The sequence below is a fragment of the Saccopteryx leptura genome, chromosome 8 (assembly GCF_036850995.1).
Source record: "Saccopteryx leptura isolate mSacLep1 chromosome 8, mSacLep1_pri_phased_curated, whole genome shotgun sequence".
NCBI lineage: Eukaryota > Metazoa > Chordata > Mammalia > Chiroptera > Emballonuridae > Saccopteryx > Saccopteryx leptura.
In genome coordinates, this window is record NC_089510.1 from 30,439,470 (window position 1) to 30,463,700 (window position 24,231).

The 24,231-nt window shown below is 45.4% G+C and overlaps 1 protein-coding gene across 5 annotated transcripts in view; it reads right to left on the reverse strand.

Annotated features, from left to right (window-relative positions):
* Positions 1 to 24,231, reverse strand: part of ST3GAL6 (ST3 beta-galactoside alpha-2,3-sialyltransferase 6) — an 83,174-nt gene that overhangs the window by 13,635 nt on the left and 45,308 nt on the right. For 4 of the 5 annotated variants that reach the window (XM_066347490.1, XM_066347491.1, XM_066347492.1 and 1 more), the window contains 3 exons: positions 19,675 to 19,778; positions 17,820 to 17,883; positions 786 to 881 (listed from right to left, as the gene is read on the reverse strand). In XM_066347490.1, coding sequence (XP_066203587.1) covers positions 786 to 881; positions 17,820 to 17,883; positions 19,675 to 19,778 — 264 coding nt within the window. The remainder of the gene's footprint in view (positions 1 to 785; positions 882 to 17,819; positions 17,884 to 19,674; positions 19,779 to 24,231) is intronic. The other variant, XM_066347493.1, reaches the window with a different exon arrangement.

Sequence of the window (24,231 nt, forward strand, 5' to 3'; positions counted from 1 at the left end):
CTTCCCATGCCGTGACAGTCCTGGTCCAGGTCGACATCTAACTGAAGACAGCAATCTCACTGGCCTCTTCATTTCCACCCTTGCCCCTCACACATTCCACTGTTCATGCCACAGCCAGAATATTTTACAGACAACCAGATCAAATTGTTTTCTTGCTTAAAAATCTTTAAAAAGGTCTCCTGTTGTCCCTAAAAGTAAAATCCAAGCTCTATGCCTAGCTTACAAAATCTAATCCTGGCTCACACGGCTGCCCGTTATCTGCCTCGTCAGCTGCTAATTCCTTCCCCGCCGGCCTGCTGCCCTTCGACCTCACTGGTTTTCTTGCCCCTTCTCTCAAACCCAGGGTCACATCCCCCTGAGGACCTGCAGTCGACATTCTGCCTGCATTGCTCTGCCCTAATTGTATGGCTAGCTTTGATCAGTCCCTCGGTCCAGCTTAGATGCCTCCTCATCAAGGTGGCTCTCCACCCTAGAGTAGCCATTCACTCATTCTCTATCATACATTTTTAATTGTATGGCATTTATTATTTCCTTATTTAATTACTGTTTTGTTCCCCTCGGTAGAATGTAAGCCCCACAGAAAAGAAGAGCATTGTTTATTTACTGCTATGTCTCCTGTGGCCGGAAACTGCCTGGCATATTAAAGGGCCGTAACTGAGACAAAAGGTTGTGTCATGTACTTAAAAATACCAAAGCAAAAGTCTTTCAAAAACACAAGCTGTACTAAGTAGGAAACCACATTCTTTTGAAACGATTCCAGTTTAGCAAATGAGAAATATATTTACCTTATTATTACATCATAGGAGTCAATTTTTTCTCCTAATGTCTTATTCTTCAAAACTCCTCCATTGCCAACCACCACGCACTTTTTACATGGCACGCTGTTGGGCAAACAGACGAGAGAGAGATTGAGCCTTCCGTGACAAAGTAGTGTGATTCCAAGAGCCCGTTCATACTTGCAGAAATCTGAAGCCAAATTTCACTTGTTGCACAAATGAAAAAAGAACCAACTGTGACTTACGGGTCTAAAAATGTATTAGAAAGATGCAAGATTTGCAAATAACATCCCATGGGAAGTGTATCATCATGAGGGGGGTCACAAAGTTAAGGGGAAATTTTATCGCTTCATATTCATTTTGAAATTCCCCCTAATTTTTGTGAGCAGTATGTTAACTCATTAGCCCACGGACATGCCTTCATTTGATTCTCATCACTATCCGTTGAGATAAATAAGCTTGATGGTTCCATTTTACAAATGAAGAAGGTTCAGAAAACGGTTAGGTAACATTTCAAATTCACGCTCCGAATTTGGATCCAGATTTTTGAACTACAAAAACATCTGTCAACACAGGATTCTGTATGTTAATATTGATACAAGTGCGTTTCATGATACCTCTGTGTACGTTCTTTTTTTACCAGTGTTACCCATTCCCCGGGGATTCCTGCTCTAGGTTACTGCTCTGTCTTGTAAATGTGGAGACAGGTTGGAATCAGGTGAGGACAGTGCAACTTCCTTCTACCTGCCCATTCTCACTTAAATTCCCCAAACATTTACTGGTCCTTGGAGTTTAACCAATACAAAGTAAAAATTCACTCTGTGTTCTTGGCACAAGGCTTTAAAGTAGGACAAGAAGTGGGACCTCCTGTTCCCGGCTGGGAGCAGCTGGAACCACCGACTGACTGTGCACTGTCACCTGTCGGCACACACAGCCTGGCCCATCTGTCTCCAGGCTCCTCCCACCGCCCAGCCAGACCCGTAGGAATGACCAAACAGCTCGTGTTCTCCTCGAGGGGACAAGACTGCAGAGGGGAAGGCCACTCAGACTGCCCTCATGACATAAAAGTAGAAAGAAAACTACTTTCCCTGAGAACCAGGAAATCAGCAGACCAGATGAACTCCAGACTGGAAGGCTCCTGGGAAATTCATGAGCAGCAACACTGCACAGATGCTGTAGAATACTTAAACAGAGCATGCAGAAGGACAGGAACCATTAAAAGGAGCCAGGCATCGGCCCTGTCGGGTTAAGAAGGGGCAATGTACACATTTCTATATGCATAAGTTTGCCTTTTTTACTTAGAATGTGTTTAGCTCTAGTTGATGTTTTTTGACACTAAATATTTTTTTAAAAAATTTATTTTTTTTAATTTGAGACTCTTAGCTCCCCAAATTAAAGAGTCGTGTCCAAATCAGTGTCTACTTTGTTATAGAGACAAGAAGAGCCAGCGTTTCACAGGTGGCAGATCCTAGTGGATTCGGGGTGGGGGAGGAGGGTTGAGGATGTGCCCCAAAACCTCTACCACGGACACAGACATGTCACAATGTGTTCTAGAGATGTTTATCTTTTACACCTGTTTGTTTTTATGAAAGTAACATCTGCAGATGCAAGTTTGACAATAATCCTAATTCCAGGAAGGCAACCTTCTCAGCAGTGCCCTGCTCTGCAGCGAGGTGGAGAAGATGGTCAACATTCAAAACCCCTCTCCGGGAACAGTGCCGTCGTCCTCACCAGATCCATCCCACGAGTGCTCTGTAGCAGGGGGCACTTCCCACATAACAGCTTATTTGACCTTTCCTTCCATAACTTCAGGGTCAGCCTAATGCAAATCAGAGGCTGAACTTGAGGTTGGCTCCAGGCTCCATCACCCCAGTGGAATGCCAAGCAGACTGGGCAAAGGGGAGGAAGTGGCTAGGAACAGGCAGGATTGAAATAACAGCTCCAGCCTGACCAGGCGGTGGCGCAGTGGACAGAGCGTTGGACTGGGATGCTGAGGACCCAGGTTCGAGACCCTGAGGTCGCCAGCTTGAGCACGGGCTCATCTGGTTTGAGCAAAAGCTCACCAGCTTGGACCCAAGGTCGCTGGCTCGAGCAAGGGGTTACTCAGTCTGCTGAAGGCCCGTGGTCAAGGCACATATGAGAAAGCAATCAATGAACAACTAAGGTGTCGCAATGAAAAACTGATGATTGATGCTTCTCATCTCTCCGTACCTGTCTGTCCCTATCTATCCCTCTCTCTGACTCTCTTTCTGTCTCTGTAAAAAAGAAAAAGAAAAGAAATAACAGCTCCGGTCCTGCCACGTAACCTTCAAGGGGGTAGAGAACGGATGTCTATCATGGTAGCTAGACTAACAATGCCTTTGAATGAAGGCTAGAGGCCACTTTCCCCAGTCAAGTGGAGAGGCAGCCTTGCTCTAAGGTCAGTTAGGCCTGGGGCTTCAGCGTCCATCCCAGCTTGGCCCCCAGCCGGACCCCAGGCTGCCTGACTCCACCCCCCCAAACATGCCATGGCAGGACCAGGAGCGCAGGCCACCACCACGCCTCACGGTTCTTACGGAGAAGTCTCAACCAAGGACTCCTGATCCACAGACTTCCTCTCTGAAGTTGACACCAGTAAGAGGTTAACTCAGCTCAGTTCCAGACACAGCCACTACATAATCTCTGCTCAGCAGGGAACTGAGCGGCTGAACCTTAGTTCCCCTCTGTGCTGTCTGTGTCGGACTGGTAACCGCTGGTCTTCGGCCCTAGATCATGTGCGGACAAAAGAGCCACACATCATAAAAGCCACCATCTGTCATACTAACGTGTCCCATCCCTGGTCCCCTCTCAGACTCAAGGTCCTGGACCTCTCTGACAGACCCGATATCAAGCCTTCCAGCCGAGACAGAAGGGGTAAATCAAGGGCTTCAGGCAGGCAGGAGCCCGAAGGATTAGCTATAGAGAGAGGTATTCCTTGCACCCAGCCTCCTCTTTACTTAGGAAAAGTGGAAAGAATTCTTATAAACACTGCCTCACTCAGGAGAACGCCAATTCTAAAGATGCTTTACCGTTCAACAGTCAGCACATTTTTGGAAATTTCACTCTCTGCTTTCTTTTCTGTCAGCTTTGTAGGGGCAGACGGAATGAGAGAAGGCCCTTTGCCACTGGGAGAGTTTGCCAATGCCTCTGAAAGGAAATCCTGTCAATAAAATCTCACTCTTCCTCCTGGGAAGGGATATTGCAGAAACCCACACAGTTTCCTGGGGATCATACAGAACACTAGAAACAGTTTGGGGGATATCCTTAAGACTTCTCTTCAGGAAGAATATCTTATCTAGAACTAGTGTTCACAGCGCCGCCAGGAGCCTTGGAAATACGTAACGGTACCAGTACATGGTCTGACCCACACACCTCATAACATTGCTTCCCTCTCTCCCCAGCAGGTACCCACACACGACCAAAGGACTGACTCATCCTCTCCTTGGTTTCATCCACCTGGTCCAGGCTCCTGGCTTTCCCTGCTTCTTTAGGTGTGAAACAATAGCTTCCAGCATCCTTTGGGTGATTGTATATATATTTAATTAACACAATTTTCATGCACAAAGAGCTGCAGTGAATTGTGAGCCTCTAGAGCAGGGGTCCCCAAACTACGGCCCGCGGGCCACATGCAGCCCCCTGAGGCCATTTATCCGGCCCCCGCCGCACTTCTGGAAGGGGCACCTCTTTCATTGGTGGTCAGTGAGAGGAGCATAGTTCCCATTGAAATACTGGTCAGTTTGTTGATTTAAATTTACTTGTTCTTTATTTTAAATATTGTATTTGTTCCCGTTTTGTTTTTTTACTTTAAAATAAGATATGTGCAGTGTGCATAGGGATTTGTTCACAGTTTTTTTTATAGTCCGGCCCTCCAACGGTCTGAGGGACAGTGAACTGGCCCCCTGTGTAAAAAGTTTGGGGACCCCTGCTCTAGGGCAAGAATGGTATCACTTGTATTTCTGTATTCTCCCATCTAAAACTTCCTGATTCACAGGCTGTGCATTTTGGAAATAGGTTTGGTTGTTACGTTAACTGTGGTGGTCATTCTCCGACTTTGAGTCTGGAGAAGCAGGTATCTGCTCTTCTGTTCCCCACTCTGGAAACAGGTAGGGAAAGTCACGTGCCCCAAACTGCTCATCTGGAAAACAGAACCATTCCAGAGTGCCCGCACCTGTTCATGGAAAATCTGGAAAGCTGCTGAAACCATCATGGTGAGAGAGTTACACTCCCCCCCGGGTGAAAGGCATGTTCCTCCTCAAGTCCAGCAAATCCAGAGGACTTAGTACCTTAGGCAGAGGGAAGTATCACCGCCATCCACGTAAACGTAGAGAAAGTTCACTTGAATTGTCCATTTTAAGTGATCTGTGATCTGTCCTCTTTTCTAAATGCTTTCTGACATTCACTTTTCCCTGCAGCAGCCTCATGTCATTGCCATGTGTTGCTCCACCTCCAACAACCCACGGCAGACCCCACTGATCACATCCCCACGGCAGACCCCACTGATCACATCCCCACGGCCGTGCCCCGGGCCTTGCTGGCAGAGCGTTGCTCTCACAAGCCTAACAATGGGGTCTACACTCCTTTGCCGGTGGTTGGTCTAGAGGTGATCATGTGACCCATCCCTGGGCAATAAGATATTATTAGGAAGTCTATTCGATGCTCTGGAAAAGATTTTATTCCCAGCAAGATAATGGTTTGAGCAGAGCACTTTTTTAAAATAAAATTTATTGATTGATTTTAGAGAGAGAGAAAAAGGGAGACTAAGAGAGTGAGACAGAAACACGGATTTGCTGTCTCACCTATCCATGCACTCACTGGTTGACTCCGTCACGCACCCTGACCAGGGATCAAACCTGCAACCCTACCACATTGGGGACAACGCTCCAACCACTTAGATACCCAGCCAGGGCCAGGACACTTTCTTATCCACCCATTCCTTTCTGCTTAGATGTCGACATGTGATGAAATCAAGTTAGCGCAGCATGTTGCAACTAATAGGGAAAGGCAGAGAGAGCCAGAGAAGCTGCCCTACATCACCCTGCCTAATTCAGTCTCATAACCAGAGCGACTCCACACAGATGGGCAGGCGGTGCACAGTTCAGCTGTGGGGGTACCAGTCAGGTCACTGCCTGTGTGGAACGGTGCACGCTGGCGTTGTGCAGTCCAGTCTGTGTGTCCATAAACAGCCCACTTTACCAGGGAACCACCAAGCAGCAGACCCAGAAACCACATACTGATGTAATATGGGACAGAAAGGTCTGCTTTGTTTAAATCACTTTTAGTCAGGAAGATCGTTACCAGCCCAAAGGTCCCAAAAGACTGTGCAACAGACTTGGGTAGAAACCAGAGTGCTAGGTCTGGCTACGCTACTCAGCACCTCTGGAAGCTTGGCCTACTGACCTAACCTTTCAGACCTCGGTTTGCCCTTCTGTGAAGTGAAACACGGAAGCCTTGAGTGTTGCTATTCTGCGCCGCCTGGGCTATTTCTGGCACGTGTGCTATGGGGTGTCTATAGCTCTACCCAACAGCTGACAACAGTCATTGCTACAAAACAGGTAGTGGCTGCCCCTGCCTCTTCCTCACCTATGACTCACTCTGCTGATACAGAACCACAACTTCCCCTCACCCTCAGTTTCTCCTAGCTGAAAACAGTGCAGGGTAAAGACGCCCTGCAAACCAGCAGCGTGCTCAGCGTGGCGATGTCGGCGTTGATATGTCTAATAGAGCCCGAGCTCTTTTTACTAAACACACTGCTGATGTCTCGATCTTTTTCTTCCTTTTGAGTTGTCCAGGGCCGTGTGCCACCCTGGCTGGTCACCAATCTAACTAACCAGGCTCTGCTGATGCCGACATACTGGATTCTGCCTGGGCGAGCAACTTGGCGGCTTCCACAGACCCCCCCGCCCAGTTAGCAAGCAACTGACTTAACGCAGGTGCTTCCGTTAGGTAAGATGTTTGTGCATTCTAGTTACTCTATAACCACCCAAACAGGATGCAAGCCTTCTTCAGAGAATCTGCCTTGCTATCCAAATGTGAGGCTGGCGTTGGGGGTGGGGAGCTAGTTCGTGCGTTGTCAGTGGGAGCTGAGACTGTGGGTCAGGGTTCTGCTGCTCTCACGGTGGCAGAACGTGCTCCCGAAAGGCAGCCGTCCCCGGGGCCAGGGTGACAGCTGGTGCTAAGCAGCTAGACGAACAGCGGGAGGCATCAGGGCTTTGCAGTGCGGGCGGGCGCAGTTTAAGAATTGCTTTTCTGGGATGCAATTCTCTTAAAGTATCCTCAGTCTTTAGTCAAGTTTGTAAAACATGGCCGCCTTGTATGAGCTAAGCTTTCAAGAATTCAGAAAGGACCCTGAGGCCTGAGAAACCACCTGTAGCGGCAGGACACAGACGAAATGACAGGAGAACTGGCGCTGTGTCACTGCAGACGGTTTGCTGCAGGATGGCCTCATGGTGCTATCCGAACACAGTTCTGTAGACGCTAGAAAGAAAACCAAGTCTTCAACCAACCGCCCCCCTTTTTAAAGCTTTTTTTCATTGAAATATAATTTACATATCATCAAATTCACCATTATAAATAAAATTCAGTGGGTTTTTTTGTTTGTTTGTTTTTGGGTTATTTTTGTATTTTTTCTGAAGTTGGAAACGGGGAGGCAGTCAGACAGACTCCCGCATGCACCCGACCGGGATCCACCCGGCATGCCCACCAGGGGGCGATGCTCTGCCCACCAGGGGCGTCGCTCTGCCGCAATCAGAGCCATTCTAGCGCCTGAGGCAGAGGCCACAGAGCCATCCTCAGCGCCCGGGCAAACTTTGCTCCAATGGAGCCTTGGCTGCGGGAGGGGAAGAGAGAGACAGAGAGGAAGGAGAGGGGGAGGGGTGGAGAAGCAGATGGGTGCTTCTCCTGTATGCCCTGGCCGGGAATCGAACCCGGGACTTCTGCACGCCAGGCCAATGCTCTACCACTGAGCCAACCGGCCAGGGCCAAGTGGGTTTTTATCATATTCACAAAGCTGTGCAACAATCACCACTATTGGATTCAGAACATTTCATTGCCGAATCTCCACAGCCAGGAGCTGGCATGCTGAACACCCCCTCACCCCAGCCTCTGCAAACACTGATCTGCTGTCTCTGTCTCCACAGAGCTGTCTATTCTGGCCATTTCATATAAATGGAATCGTATAATATGTGGTCTTTTGTGTGGGCTTCTTTCATTTAACGTAATGTTTTCAAGGTTTATCTGGGTTGTAGAGTGAATCAGAAATTCATAACTTTTTTTATAGAGACAGAGAGAGAGTCAGAGAGAGGGATAGATAGGTACAGACAGACAGGAACAGAGAGAGATGAGAAGCATCAATCATCAGTTTTTCGTTGCGACACCTTAGTTGTTCATTGATTGCTTTCTCATATGTGCCTTGCCCGTGGGCCTTCAGCAGACCAAGTAACCCCTTGCTCGAGCCAGCGACCTTGGGTCCAAGCTGGTGAGCTTTGCTCTAACCAGATGAGCCCATGCTCAAGCTGGCGACCTCGGGGTCTCGAACCTGGGTCCTCCACATCCCAGTCCAATGCTCTATCCACTGCATCACTGCCTGGTCAGGCAGTAATTCACTACTTTTTAAAACTGAATAATATATACCATTAAAAGGATATACATTTAGCAGTTCAGCGGGAGTTGGACATTTGGGGCTATTATGTATAATGCTGCTATGAACACTGACATATAAATATTAGGTTGTCATATGTCGTCAACTTAAGCCTTCTATTCTGAGATAACTCTAGACTCATGCAAGGTTGCAAAATCGTACTGAGAAGTCCTGTATACCCTGCACTCAGATTCCCTGGTTACACTGACTTGACTAATGTACTAATGGTTACACTGACTTAACTATTCCCAATTAAAATTGTCATTGGTATAATGTGCATATATATTTCTACCTCCCTCTTTTACATAAAACCAAGGTTCAGAAACTCAAAAACTGCCCAAGATCACAGAGCAGGTAGTGCCTTCTTTCACAAGTGCTGACCCCCTCATTTAGATGGCCATGCCCACCACCTCCTCACCCTTACCCCCTAAACCAAAAAAACACCACCAGTCTTTCCTTTCTGGCAGGTTTGTTATCAGTTCTCTGCTCCGCCAGTCCTGGTCTGAGAAAGTATTTATATTTGCATAAAAGGAGGAGCATGAAAAGAAAAAAAATGAGATACAAAAATTGCTCTAATTGTGATAAAATGGTTTATTTTTCGGAACTAGCTAGAACTGGTGGGAGCACAACATTGTGAACGTACTAAATGCCACTGAATTGTACACTTTTTTTGGTGACAGAGACGAGAAAGAGAGAGAGAGGGACAGATAGGGACAGACAGGAAGGGAGAGAGATGAGAAGCATCAATTCTTTGTTGCAGTGCCTCAGTTGTTCATTGATTGCTTCTCATATGTGCCTGGACCGGGAAGAGGGATACAGCAGAGCCAGTGACTCCTTGCTCAAGCCAGCGACCTTGGGCTCAAGCTGGTGAGCTCTGCTCAAACCAGATGAGCCTGCGCTCAAGTTGGCAACCTTGGGGTTTTGAACCTGGGTCCTCTGCATTCTGCATCCCAGTCCAAACTATACACTATGCCACCACCTGTACAGTCTAAAATGGTTTGTTTTATGTCATGTGAATTTTACCTCAATTAAAAAAAAAACAGTTTGTCAACATTAATGGGAGATGTTTTTTCTTTCCCATACTTAGTAGGATCAGCTGGCTCAGGGGCAGAATCAGAGAGAAGGCCAGTCATCTTCAGGGTCCGCTGAGGAAAGGAAACATGCTTTTCTGTAGTATCTGTTCAGGGAATATTCTGTTCAGATCACATATCTTTAAGAGGAAACATATATGTGTTTTCAGTGAACTTACATATGTACCCTGGAGAAGTTTCAGTTTAACCCTATAAAGGTACTAACGAACATCTAGTTAAAAATGGTTTGAGGTTAAGGATGAAAGCATAAGCTACATTAAATGGTGGGCGGCAATTTATAGCCCTGGAAATCCTAAAGAATATAACCAAAAGAGGCCCTGGCTGGTTGGCTCAGCGGTAGAGCGTCAGCCTGGCGTGCGGGGGACCCGGGTTCGATTCCCGGCCAGGGCACATAGGAGAAGCGCCCATCTGCTTCTCCACCCCCACCCCTCCTTCCTCTCTGTCTCTCTCTTCCCCTCCCGCAGCCAAGGCTCCATTGGAGCAAAGATGGCCCGGGCGCTGGGGATGGCTCCTTGGCCTCTGCCCCAGGCGCTAGAGTGGCTCTGGTTGCGGCAGAGCAGGGCCCTGGAGGGGCAGAGCATCGCCCCCTGGTGGGCAGAGCGTTGCCCCCTGGAGGGGCAGAGCATCGCCCCCTGGTGGGCAGAGTGTCGCCCCCTGGTGGGCATGCCGGGTGGATCCCGGTCGGGCGCATGCGGGAGTCTGTCTGTCTCTCCCCGTTTCTAGCTTCAGAAAAATACAAAATATATATATAAAAGAATATAACCGAAAGAATTCACACGTCCAGAACTCTCTTCCCCATACCACTTCGGATGAGGCTCCTGGAAGACAGGCAGTGCGGAGTCTTGCCTGGCTTTTCTCTGCGTATTAAAATGCGAGGGGTGGGGCGGGCCCGGGGAGCCACGGGAGCCGGGAAGCCTCTTCTCTCTGACGTGCACAGGACCTTTCTGGACCTTGGTTTTCTCATCTTCAAAATGAGGGCATTGGATTAGATGACTTCCATCCTTCCTGCTCTGCCATCTCTGCAACTTTGCCACTTTGCTTTAGGGTCTGGCTCAATCCACACAACACCGCAGGGACAAGTTAGCTTAGGTAATTAGGATTTTTATTTTAATTAAGTGAAAGAAGGGGGAGGCAGAGACAGACTCCCACATGAGCCCCCTTGCTCCATTGCAACCGGAGCCATTGTTTTTGGTGCCTGAGGCGGAGGCCATGGGGCCATCTTCAGCACCCTGGGCCAACTCCATTGAGCCACGGCTAAAGGTAGAGAGGGAAAGAGAGAGGAGAAGAGGGGGGGGAGGGGGGAGAAGCTGGTGGCCACTTTTCCTGTGTGCCCTGGCTGGGAATCGAACCCGGGACATTCACATGCTGGGCCAATGCTCTACCGCTGAGCCAACCGGCCAGGGCCGGTAATTAGGATTCTTTAGGAAACAAGCCAGTAGCCTCATTGTCTACTCCCTACCCTGACCTGCTGGGCCATTAACACAGAAACACAGAAAAAAATATAAAAGAAAAAGCCCAAGATCACATATATCCTTTGTTAAAAACACATTCCAAAAAGATAAAAAATAAAATGGGTAATGTACGTGTTGTATTGTATGGTATCATCTTTTCACAGAGAACAGAGAGAACTCCTGTCACAAAATTAGGTAGAAAGGTAATTTTCTACAATGTGACTGTTTTTCTAATAGATGTGCTTATAAGAAGTGAAGCAAATTATTATAATTATTATTAGGTGAAAAAAACTTCCAGAAAAAAAAAGCAGATGTGCTTTTGTTGTTGTTGGCGGTGGTCGGGAGCGGTGCTGGAGGGAGGAGACAGGGCCAAGAACAAGCATGGCACTGTCCCACCTCAAGGCCAAACACACACACTCCTATCACCCTTCCCGCTTTACCTCTGGCCCAGGTTCTTCATGGCGCTACCTTTAGAAAAAGGCTCTCTCTGTCTCAGACTCACTTTACTCACATTACTTTACAAATATAGTATAAATAAGACCTCCCCCAGGAGATGATGCCTCCAAATGATTGACAGCACCAGGATGTTCCCCGTCTGCCGAGAGCATCTCTTCTCCAGAGGAGAAGCCACACAGCTGGCTGCTTCAACGACCGAGCTAGGGTGCTCTAGAGTTCCCCAGGAACAGACTTCAGAATCCTGGGGTCCCAGGCACAGACAGGGGCAGAGCAGGAAAATGGAGGGGGATGCTGGTGAAGACTATTAGGTGCGCCTCAATGATCATGTTTCCTTTGTTCATTAAAATAGAACTTTTTTTTTTTTTAAGGTGAGCACACAGTCACATGGAATAATTGGCTAGAGTGTCCAATCCAATTTCCAGACAGGTGTGGCCTAGTGATGATATTCCTGGCCATGCAGATATACTCAGTGGTTGCTAGCATGTTTAACAAGCAGTTCTCTTTGGGAAGGAGGACGGTGACAGGAGAAGCCCTGGTGCATCGTGTTTGCCAGTTCCCACGGTAGGAATCAGCCCACTCAGGGCAGTGTCAAGATTTCCACCCCGACGGCGTGGAACACGGAGCTGGGGAGAGCTGCAGCTCCCACAGCGTGGCACCAGCTGGCTCCAGCACTTCGCTGAGTGCAATGGAGCATTTTCTGTGTGATTCCTGGGAAATGTCCTGAAAGGAGGAGGTAAGTCTTACTGGAGGGGGGCATTCCCTTTCCCCTTCTTCCTCCATCCTGGCCAAAATGGAGATGTGGGCCCTGGCCGGTTGGCTCAGTGGTAGAGCGTCGGCCTGGCGTGCAGAAGTCCCGGGTTCGATTCCCGGCCAGGGCACACAGGAGAGGCGCCCATTTGCTTCTCCACCCCCCCCTCCTTCCTCTCTGTCTCTCTCTTCCCCTCCCGCAGCGAGGCTCCAATGGAGCAAAGATGGCCCGGGCGCTGGGGATGGCTCCTTGGCCTCTGCCTCAGGCGCTAGAGTGGCTCTGGTCGCGACAGAGCGATGCCCCGGAGGGGCAGAGCATCGCCCCCTGATGGGCAGAGCGTCGCCCCCTGGTGGGCGTGCCGGGTGGATCCCGGTCGGGTGCATGCGGGAGTCTGTCTGTCTATCCCCGTTTCCAGCTTCAGAAAAATACAAAAAAAAAAAAAAATGGAGATGTGATTGCTGGAAGTCCAGCCATCCTAGTGGATCACAGGGAGGAGGTTGTGTATACAGAAATGGCAGAGTCACATGGAGAAGCCTCGGTCCCTGGTGTTCACAGATGTTGGGCTGGCCCCAGAATGCTTCCCAGCCGACTTCATTCACATAACAACTGTGAGAGAGAAGAAAACTCCCATCTTGCAAATGCAACTGGTGTTTGGAACGTTCCCATTCACAGCGGAATCTACCACAGTTGAGGGCATCGTGCGTGCTGGATAACTTAACTAAACAAAACTAGGGTTACATCTGACAGGATTATAAAGGATTCAGGTTGTTTGAAACCAAAAAAAAAAAGGCCTGAACCTTTCTGGAGGGACAAAAAGGACAGAGGGAGAATTACATACTGATGAAGACAGCAGCCAAAGGGAAAGTGGACGTGAAAAGATGGACCTCACCTCTCCCCACCTCGGCCCCTCCTCTCTGACCTACAGACCCACACCAGAGAGCGAGCAGGCCGATGCCAACCAGGCTCAGACCCGTGGGGCCAGGGAGGGCTCTCCCACGGAGGGCAGTCCAAAGCCTCTGCCTAAGAAAGAAAGGCTGTTCTCAGGCCTCTTTCTTCTAGAGCATTGGCGCCGAGTCTAGAGGAGAAATGGCCGATGCAGGTCACTCGGGGGACAATCTGAACTGACTTGGGCGGCAGTAAGGCAGGTTAGGACACTAACCCTTTCTAGAATACATTTAAAATGTATTGCTCAGACATAGGCTGGCATGTGATTGTCTTTGGGTTCCAGACAAAGATAGAGTGACTTACTTAAAATATAGGCAACACTTCTTACATGGGAGCCCCTCCCAAAAGCTAACGTGCAAGGAGGATACTAGTGTCACAGGCACAGTCTTTCTGGGGATAAAAAAGGGGCTATGCCATAAACCTGACAAGCTCGGGGGCCACACAGCAGGCCTGACAAGCTCAGTGACCAAAAGTAACCACACAGGATGGTCTGATCACAAATTCCTAACCGGGCAGGTGGTGGCAGGGAGTCACGTCCTAGGCCTATAGCTTCGTTAGCAAAGGTCAGTCTTTATCTCGAGTAAGCCCTATCCTGGTCGATGCTTCCAGAATACCATCGCTTTGAAATGTCAGAATAATCTTCTTTTCCTGCCCCTCACAGGCACAACCGCTGGCACCCAGAACCACAGAAGCCCTCGTGGTTATCTCGTTCCCACACAGCGTCTCGGTCTGCTGTGGATGTTCATGTTAACTAGTCCGTACCTGCCAACGGAAAAGTATTTTGCTTGTATCCATTCCCAGAGTGTCCTGGCTTTGTTTCCGTCTGCCTCCTTGACCCAGCACCTTCCTTACAACTCCTTTGATTCTAACGCAGAAAAGAAGTTGCCAAAGCACCACTTTTCAGACCGCTTGAGGTCTTGCTCCCCAGCATACCTTGTCAGTTTGGCGCCAAATAAACTCATAAAAATTCTCTACAGGTTTCCGTGTTTCTTAACTCAGGCAACATGGTATCTAATTTCAAAGTATGCCTTTTGAAGTCTCTGAAGAACAGGTGTGCACATGTCAAACGAGCAGTTCGGCCACGCTGAGCACCCGCACGCATCACTCCGTTCACTCTGCGGGGGTCCCACAGGGACGTTTTCCCATCTCTCTCCACCTGGAGAGTCTCTGACTGCATTGTTCCAGCCTCTGTTCCTTCACTTCAGGCTGAAGGACTCTTGTGCAACCAGCATGATTTTCCATCTCTCCTCACCACCGATACCCACCTCCCTCCCAATACGTGAGATGCTAAGACCTCAGCTGACCTGGGCCGGCGGTACCAGGAGACGGCACTCTAAGTGACAAAGGGGTGAAGGGTGGGGGAACGGCAAGAACAAGTCAGTGGGAGGACACAGCCTGGCCTGGAACACAGCTGATGAACACCTGTGCTGAAAGAGGTTCTGAGAGCAACTAAATAAAACACTATCTAGTTCTAAGATCAAAACAAAGCAAAAACATGGCCCTGGCTGGTAGTTCCCGGTTGGAACATTGTCCTTACATTTAGGCCAAGATTGTGGGTTCAATTACTGGTCAGGACACATTCAGGAAGCAACTAATGAATACATGAGTGGGTGGAGGAACAAATCGATGTCTCTCTCTCTCTCTTTCTTCCTCTATCCCCCTTCCTCTCTCTAAAATCACTAAAAAAAAAAAAGCAAAAACAAAACTTTCAGTCTCATATACCCTCAAGTATCCTGACAGTAGCTCACATAAACAGGGCCAGGAATCTTTTCAAATATTTGCAGATCCTTGCTGCAAATATTTTAGGTATAACCATTATCACTCTTAAGTCAGAAACCCAAGCACTGGATAAATCTATCTAGGTTACATCGTGGCTTTGGCATTTATCAGCTGTAACAAACTACATACATTTTGCTAACTTCAGTTCCTCCCGTTAAAAGGGAGTTCATCAAGCATACTTTGCCGGGTGGTTGTGAAAATGAGAGAGAAAGGACGTAAAGCGCAGAGGCAAAGGGCTGCACAAAACAATATTCTACACATGAGAGCCATATAAACTTTAGGTTAGAAAAGAATATACAGGTATTGATCGACTCACGACCTATACAACTTACGACCATTCGACTTTACGACCACAATCGCTAGCCACGACTGCTCCGCGTCTGGCAGCGCAAGTGTTACCCAGCTGGGCCTACGACAGTGCGGACCAGCTTCCGGCAGCACTACCATCTCCGCGTGCACCATTTCAACTGTTATCCCAGACTCGGTACAGCAATTTGTGTTTTGTATCTTGGATATTTTTCATCAAACCCCTCCCCAAGATGTCTACCAAGAGGAAATTGTCTTTGTCTATGCCTCAGCCTGCCAAGAAGGAAAGAAAGGCCATCGATCTCCACACAAAAATGAAGGTAATTAAGCAGTACAAAGGAGGAAAGAAAATTATGATAGAATATGACTTAAAGATTTTTATAACATTATTTCACAATACTGTACATATAGCCTACTCAACTTACGACCAAATCGTGTTACAACTGGTCTGTCAAAACCAATCGTGGTTGTAAGTCGAGCACTAGCTGTATGTGGTTGTTGCTGAGATGCGATCAAAACCTGAAGTTGAGATAAGTTGACAGCCTGGGTTTAAATTACAACAGTACAGGGGCTGGGGGCCGGGTGAGAAAGGTGAAGGGATTAAGCAAAGGAAAAAACGTCAGAGACACAGACAACAGCACGGGCACTACCGGAGGCAGAGGAAGTGGGGGAGGTCGCAGACGATAAAGGGGGTAAATGGTGACGGAAGGAGACTTGACTTGGGGTGGTGAACACACAATACAACAGACAGCTGGCTTATTATAAAGTTGTATCTCTAAAACCTATATAATTTTCCTAAGCAATGTCACCCCAGTAACTTCAATAAAAATTTAAAAAAAGGAATTACAGAACAAGAAAAATAAATAAAAAATAAATTAGGCCTGACCAGGCGGTAGCACAGTGGATAGAGCTTCAGATTGGGAAGCAGAGGACCCGGGTTCGAGACCCCGAGGTCGCCAGCTTGAGTGCAGGCTCATCTGGTTTGAGGAAAAGCCCACCAGCTTGAACCCAAGGTCGCTGGCTCCAGCAAGGGGTTACTTGGTCTGCTGAAAGCCCGCGGTCAAGGCACATATGAGAAAGCAATCAATGAACAACTAAGGTGTTGCAACGTGCAATGAAAAACTAATGATTGATGCTTCTCATCTCTCTCTGTTCCTGTCTGTCTGTCCCTGTCTATCCCTCTCTCTGACTCATTCTCTGTCTCTGTAATAAATAAATAAATAAAAATTAAAAAAAAAAAAAGTTTAAAATAAATAAATAAGTTAGGCCCTGGCCAACTGGCTCAGCGGTAGAGCATCAGCCCAGAGTGTAGAAGTCCCAGGTTTGATTCCCTGCCAGGGAACACAGGAGAAGCACCGATCTGCTTCTCCACCCCTCCCCCTCTCCTTCCTCTCTGTCTCTCTCTTCCCCTCCCACAGCCAAGGCTCCATTGGAGCAAAGCTGGCCTGGGTGCTGAGGATGGCTCCATGGCCTCTGCCTCAGGCGCTAGAATGGCTCTGGTTACAACGAAACAACGCTCCAGGTGGGCAGAGCATCGCCCCCTAGTGGCCATGCCAGGTGGATCCCAGTTGGGCACATGCAGGAGTCTCTCTGCCTCCCTGCTTCTCACTTCAGAAAAATAAAAAATAAAAATAAAAAATTTATAACAAGTACAAACTGAAGTGAACCAACATATATAACATAATCCAGACATCATTAATCTGGGCCCCCAACAGAGAAAAGTGAGGTGAAGTCAGACAAAATCTAGCACTGTTCCCCCCCAAAATCTAGCATTGTTCCTCCCACTCTGTCCTGGAAACTCTATCTTCATTTTCACACCATTGTCTGGTAGCCTATCTCTACGCGCGCGTGCGCGCGCGCGCGCACACACACACACACACCCCAGAGAGCACCTGTTCTCTACAGTGAGAAGGGAAATTCTGCTTTTACTTTTTAATGGAAGTCTGACATCTACAAGCTGCCCATATCATCCCACTGAACCACTGGCTAAATTCTGAAGTGTCGTTTAAACTTTGTAACTTTGTGAGATTAGTCTACTTGCTAATTCAATTGGAAATTCAATGCGTAGGGGGGTTAGTTAACTCGACATCAAAAACTTCTAAAAGCTAAGTTACCATGAGTAGTCAGAAAACATAAACCTAAGCAAGCTGTTTGCTTCCCTTAAATGTAATTTTGAATAAAAGAAAGAGAGCTGCTTCTGAAATCCGAGATTCAAATGAAATAGAAAGGATCCTTATGAACAGTTTAGAAGATGTTTGGGAAGGTATGTGAACAGCCCACAGAGGGAGGCTGTGAGCTGGTTAACGGAGGGTGGTGTGAATTAGTTCTTCAGTAGTGACAACCTAGAAAAAGATGAATGGGGTTAAAAATGTCCTGCCTTGGCATTAGCATCACTCATCATAAGACTTTCTGCAGATTTCTGACCCAATTACACAGCTTCTAAATTAGTTTTCAGTTCATTTATTTCAAATGTCCTAGAAATAACTACTAGATGTTTTAGTTATGCACAAACGCTATGGAATTTTCCCGAGTGACTACATTTCAGATGGAGGCATACTTGGAACCACTTTAGCTAAAACTAAAAGTTAAACAGAAGCAAGGAAATGAACTCACTTGTCAAACTCATCAAAGAGGTCACAGCTCTGCAGTTTTGAAAGAGCAAGTCGAAAATATTCCGCTAGAAAACAAATGGAGTATTGTGAATGAAGGGAACCGTAGCTTCTTAGGTACACAGTAAGCCACCTTAACCCCCCCCCACCCCCCAAAGCCATCTTCAACTGAAGTGGCTACACCTGATTTATTCTTGGATAAAAATTCACGATTCAACTGCATTCAGCCAGCAATTCCTAATAGGCACGCTCAAAATGGCAAATATTCTAAGGACACTTTCCAAAAACCCTAGAAAAATAATAGGCCTAATAGGAAAACAATCATAAAAAAGTAACCCCAAAATTAGCAATATCAGATAATTCTGAAACTGACATCAGTATAGAAATCAGGCCCTGGCCAGTTGGCTCGGTGGTAGAACATCTTGGCCTGGTGTGTGGATGTCCTGGGTTTGATTCCCAGTCAGGGCACACAGAAGCAACCACCTGCTTCTGCCCCACTCCTCCCCACCTTCTCTCTTCCTCTCCCACAGCCATAGCTGGATTGGTTCAAGTGCATTGGCCCCAGGCACTGAGGATGGCTTCTTGAAGCTTCCCCCTCAGGCACTAAATATAGCTCGGTTGCAAGCATTCCCCAAGATAGGCAGAGCATCAGCCCTAGACGGGGATTGCAAGGTGGATCCCAGTTGGGGTGCATGTGAGAATCTGTCTATCTCCCCTCCTCTCACTTAGAAAAAGAAAAAAAAGAAAGAAAAGAAAGAAATCAGTATGTAGTAAGTTTGATCTTATTGAATTATCAAATTTTCTGCAACATGTTTTAAAAATACATATACACACACCCTGGCCGGTTGGCTCAGTGGTAGAGCGTCGGCCTGGCGTGCAGAAGTCCCGGGTTCGATTCCCGGCCAGGGCACACAGGAGAAGTGCCCATCTGCTTCTCCACCCCTCCCCCTCTCCTTCCTCTCTGTCTCTCTCTTCCCCTCCCGCAGCCGAGGCTCCATTAGGAGCAAAAAGATGGCCTGGGCACTGGGGATGGCTCCTTGGCCTCTGCCTCAGGCGCTAGAGTGGCTCTGGTCGCAACAGAGCGACGCCCCAGAGGGGCAGAGCATCGCCTCCTGGTGGGCGTGCTGGGTGGATCCCGGTCGGGCGCATGCGGGAGTCTGTCTGACTGTCTCTCCCCGTTTCCAGCTTCAGAAAAATACAAAAAAAAAAAAGTTAAAAAAAAATACATATACACACAAAAGATCAGTTAAGTAAGCAAAATCTAACTCAGAAAACTGTAGGCTTGTCACCTCTGGCTTTTAGAGCCTCTCAAAAATTGAGAACATAAAGTTGTGTAGAATCAATCAGTTGTCAAGCACAGGGAAAAGTGTTTCACTATTAGTGGATGGAATATTTCTCTCTAAATTAAGCAAAAATAAAATATCCACTGATTAAATTCTTCAAAGTTGGCCAAGGACCTAGAACTGGCTGATGAAATAAAAACTCACAGGTAAACAGGTGAAATGGAAATTGGGAGGAAATTAACACACAGGGTTATTCTGCTAATTCTAAATTGAAATAAGGTAAAGCATCAGAGCTCAACAATACGATGGCAATACAAAAGTTAAAACAACAATATCTTAACAACAACAAAGTCTACCTGTTTTTATTCTTTTATTCTTCACTCCTCAAAAGGAGTTATAATTAAAACTGATTCCCTTCTTCCCATCCCCAAATCATATTCTTTAGGAATCATTATGAAGCAGAAAGATTAAAAGGCCTTAAAATTAATAAATAATTAATAAAAAAACTCAATGAAACATATGGTTCACATCAAACGCCTCTCATATTTAATAGGGCAGGGCAAGAATAATACTGACCTGATGTCCTTATCCCGTATGGCAAATCAAAGTTATCACTACCATACAAGGAAGCAAGCTTTTTAAAATCAGCTGCACAAAGAAAAGGGTGAAACTCATGAAACCTGGAAGACAAGGATAAAGAATGAATTTTTCCAAATGCCTGCAACACTTGTAGGCTTTTAAAGTCACAACTGAAAATAACTGTAGCCAGTCACTCATACTGTTATATTGACTATATAAATGTATAATTATTTCTAAAATTTTAAAAATAATCTTAAATAGTATTTAAATAATATATAGAATAAGGTAGACAATGGAGTTACACAACCAGCATGGATACACATTCCAAGCAATGGGACCAAAATTATGTAATGGCTGGGGGGGGGGGTGGCTTAAAGGAACAAAATTTTAAACCAAACCAACACCAAGTGACAAAATGTTAGCCATATATAGGAGAAAACAAAGGAACTGATAAGGGAAAATAAAAATAATGATGCTAAGCCCCTCCCAAATGTGAAGGCCCCATATGTATGAAGGTGTCCGCTGTGAAAATAAAATATGTGTTAAAATCAGATGTAGCCAGGACTGAACTCCTGGTGTCATGAAATAAATGTTTACTCAAGAACAAGAAGCACGGCAGTCTGACTGCCTGGGCTGGCCCCGGGTGCTCCCTGCTAGGCGCTCTCTCAGACCAGAGCGTTTGATGAGGGCAGGGGTGCCTCTGGTTCCTCTCACTTTTAGTGTGTCTGACACAGAGTAGGCAGACAATGGGCATTTATTAAATAATTGAATAAATTCCAACTCCCAATTAAATTCTTTATAAACCATTATCTAACAGAAAAGTAAGTTGGGTTTTTTTTGTTGTTTTTTTTTGGGGGGGGTTTTGTATTTTTCTGAAGCTGGAAACAGGGAGAGACAGTCAGACAGACTCCTGCATGCGCCCAACCGGGATCCACCCGGCACGCCCACCACGGGCGACGCTCTGCCCACCAGGAGGCGATGCTCTGCCCCTCCGGGGCGTCGCTCTGTTGTGACCAGAGCCACTCTAGCACCTGGGGCAGAGGCCAAGGAACCATCCCCAGCACCCGGGCCATCTTTGCTCCAATGGAGCCTCAGCTGCGGGAGGGGGAGAGAAAGACAGAGAGGAAGGAGAGGGGGAGGGGTGGAGAAGCAGATGGGCGCTTCTCCTGTGTGCCCTGGCCGGGAATCAAACCCAGGACCTCTGCACGCCAGGCTGATGCTCGATCACTGAGCCAACCGGCCAGGGCCAGTTGTTGTTGTTTTTTTAATTAAAGAAAAGGAATAGGTAATGTTCACAGTAAAATGTTATTTTTACCTACCAAGAGAACTGAACACTACTGAGCAAATCAAACTAATCTTTACCCCCACCCCCACACAGGGCCCCATCGTTCTGCTCTTGCTCTTTCTTAGTCTAAATACTGCAGGTAGACATCAGGGTGACCCTGAGGTGGCAGAGGCTACACGACAGAATGGAAATAAATAGCAGGAGAGTAGGGGCAAACCAGCTCTGGTTTTATTCTGACTTGCTACTCAGCAGCCGCCAACCTGTGGCAAGTCACAGGAATATAAGCTCTTCAGAGCCGAGCTAAAAGCGCACATGTACTCAGACTAAGGAAACAGGTGAGCAATGCACATAAACCTGTAGTCTGCAACCCATTGGTGGTTCATGAAATCAATTTTGAGTCACAATCAACATATTTTTAAATAGCAAATAGAAGAGAATACGGGGCATTTGAAGTAAGAAATGTACAAAGACTCTTTTCTTATTAGAAATTGCATGTAGACTAAGTTAGAAGTAAAATGTATTTCTTACTATGGGTCATGGTCAAAAAAAGTATAAATATAAAATCACTCTTTGAGTCTTTCAGTGGCTCTAACTAGACAGACCCTAATGGATAGACTACACAAAGCCATGGCACATCTATAGCCATATACAGAAATAGCTTACATATCTGCAGGTTTTCAGAGAGTTGGTTGATTTTAAAGGGATCTGTAGCCCCCAAAAGGTAAAAATCCAGTAATGGAAAGGTACAATAATATAATAAAACAACATAAAAACAGAAAATGTGATTTTTGATTTTTGGTAGATAAACACACCTTTGACTGCTTTAGATATATCATCCAAACAGAAAATCAATAAAGAAATATCAGCCTTAAATGACACACTAGACCAAATGGACATAACAGACATTTACAGAACATTTCATTCCAAAATACCAGATTATACAGTCTTTTCCATTGTGCATATAATATTCTCAAGGATAGACCATATACTGGGCCAAAAAACTAGCATCAACAAATTCAGGAAGATTGAAATTATACCAAGCATATTCTGACAATAAGGCTTTGCAATAAGAATTCAACTGCAATAAGAAGGTAAAGAAACCCACAAAAATATGAAAATTAAACAACATACTTCTAAAAAATGACTGGGTAAAAGAAGAAATAAAAGCAGAGACAAAAAGATATATTCAGACAAATGAAAATGACAACACGACATATCAAAATTTCTGGGATGCCACCAAAGCAGTAATATGAGGAAAGTTTATATCATTACAGGCTTATATCAAGAAACAAGAGAGATCCTAAGTAAGCAGCCTAACATCACATCTTAAGGAACTAGAAAAACAAGATCAAAGGCAACCCAAAGTCAGCAGAAGAAAAGAAATAGTAAAAATCAGAGCAGACCTAAATGAAATAGAGAACAAAAAAAGCTATAGAAAAAATTAATACTACAAAGAGCTGGTTCTTTGAAAAGATCAATAAAATTGACAAACCACTGACTAGACTCACTAAGGAAAACAGAGAAAGGACTCATATAAACAAAATCTGAAATGAAAAGGAAGAAATTATCACAGACATCATAGATATACAAAGGATCATAGTACAATAGAATACTATGAAAGATTATATGGCACCAAATTCAATAACCTAGAGCAAATGGATAAATTCCTAGAACTATACAATCCTCCTAGACTGAGTCACAAAGAAGTGACTACAAGCAGGGAAGAAATAGAAACAACTATCAAAAATCTCCCCCAAAACAAAAGTCCAGAACCATATGGCTACCCTAGTGAATTCTACCAAACATTCAAAGAAGATATGGTATCTGTCCTTCTCAAAGTCTACCAAAAAATAGAAGAAGCAATACTCCCTAACACATTTTATGAGGCTACCATGACCCTTATACAAAAACCTGGCAAGGAAAACATGAAAAAAGAAAACTACAGACCAATATCTCTATGAATACAGATGCAAAAACCCTAAAAATACTAGCAAATCTAATACAACAACACATTAAAAAAAATACATCACTATCAAGTGGAATTCATTCCAGGAGCACAAGGATGGTTCAACATACATAAATTGATCAATGTAATATACCACATCAACAAAACAAAGAACAAAATTATATGATCCTATTAATAGATACAGAAAAGGCATTTGATAAGATACAACATCCCTTTATGTTTAAAACACTCAATAAAATTGGAATAGAAGAAAAGTACCTCAACATAATAAAGGCCATATATGACAAACCACCAGCTAATATACTAAATGGTGAAAAGATAAAGGTTTTTCCTCTAAAATCAGGAGCAAGACAAGTCTACCCACTCTCTCCCCTCTTATTCAACATAGTTCTAGAAGTTTTAGCCAGAGCAACCAGGCAAGAAAAAAGAAATAAAAGGCATTCACATTGGGGGGAAAAGAAGTAATGGTATCACTTTTTGCAGATGAGATGATCCCATATATAAAAAGAAACTCAAAAACTCCACCAAAAAACTATTAGAAACAATAAACCAATACAGTAAAGTTGCAGGATACAAAATCAATATATAAAAGTTTATTGCTTTCCTATATGCCAACGATGAAAACTTCAGAAAATGAACTCAAGAAACAATTCCTTTTATAACTGCAACAAAAAATAAATACCTAGAAATAAACTTAACAAAGGATATGAAATACCTATATACTGAAATTACAAAACATTATTAAAAGCAATTGAAAAAGACACACTATGGAATAGAAAAAATATTCCATGTTCATGGATTGAAAGAATCAACATAGTTAAAATAGCCATATTACCCAAAGCAATATACAAATTTAATGCAATCTCCATCAAAATCCCAATGGCATTTTTTAAAGGAATAGAACAAAAAAATCACCAGGTTTGTATGGAACCATAAAAAACTTAAAGCCAGAGGTATCATACTATCTGTCTGCAAATTATACTACAGAGCCATGATAATCAAAACAGCATGGTCTTGGCAGGAAAACAGACCTACAGACCAATGGAAAAAAATTGAGAGCCCATGTATAAAACCACATATATAAGGACAAATAATCTTTGATAAAGGAGACAAAAACAAACAATGGAGAAAAGAAAGCCTCTTCAATAAATGGTGCTGGGAAAATTAGAAAGCCAAATGCAAAAGAATGAAACTTGTCTACAGTTTGTCCCCATACACAAAAACTAATTCAAAATGGATCAAAGACCTAAAAATAAGATCTGAAACAATAAATTACATAAAAGAAAACATAGGTACTAAACTC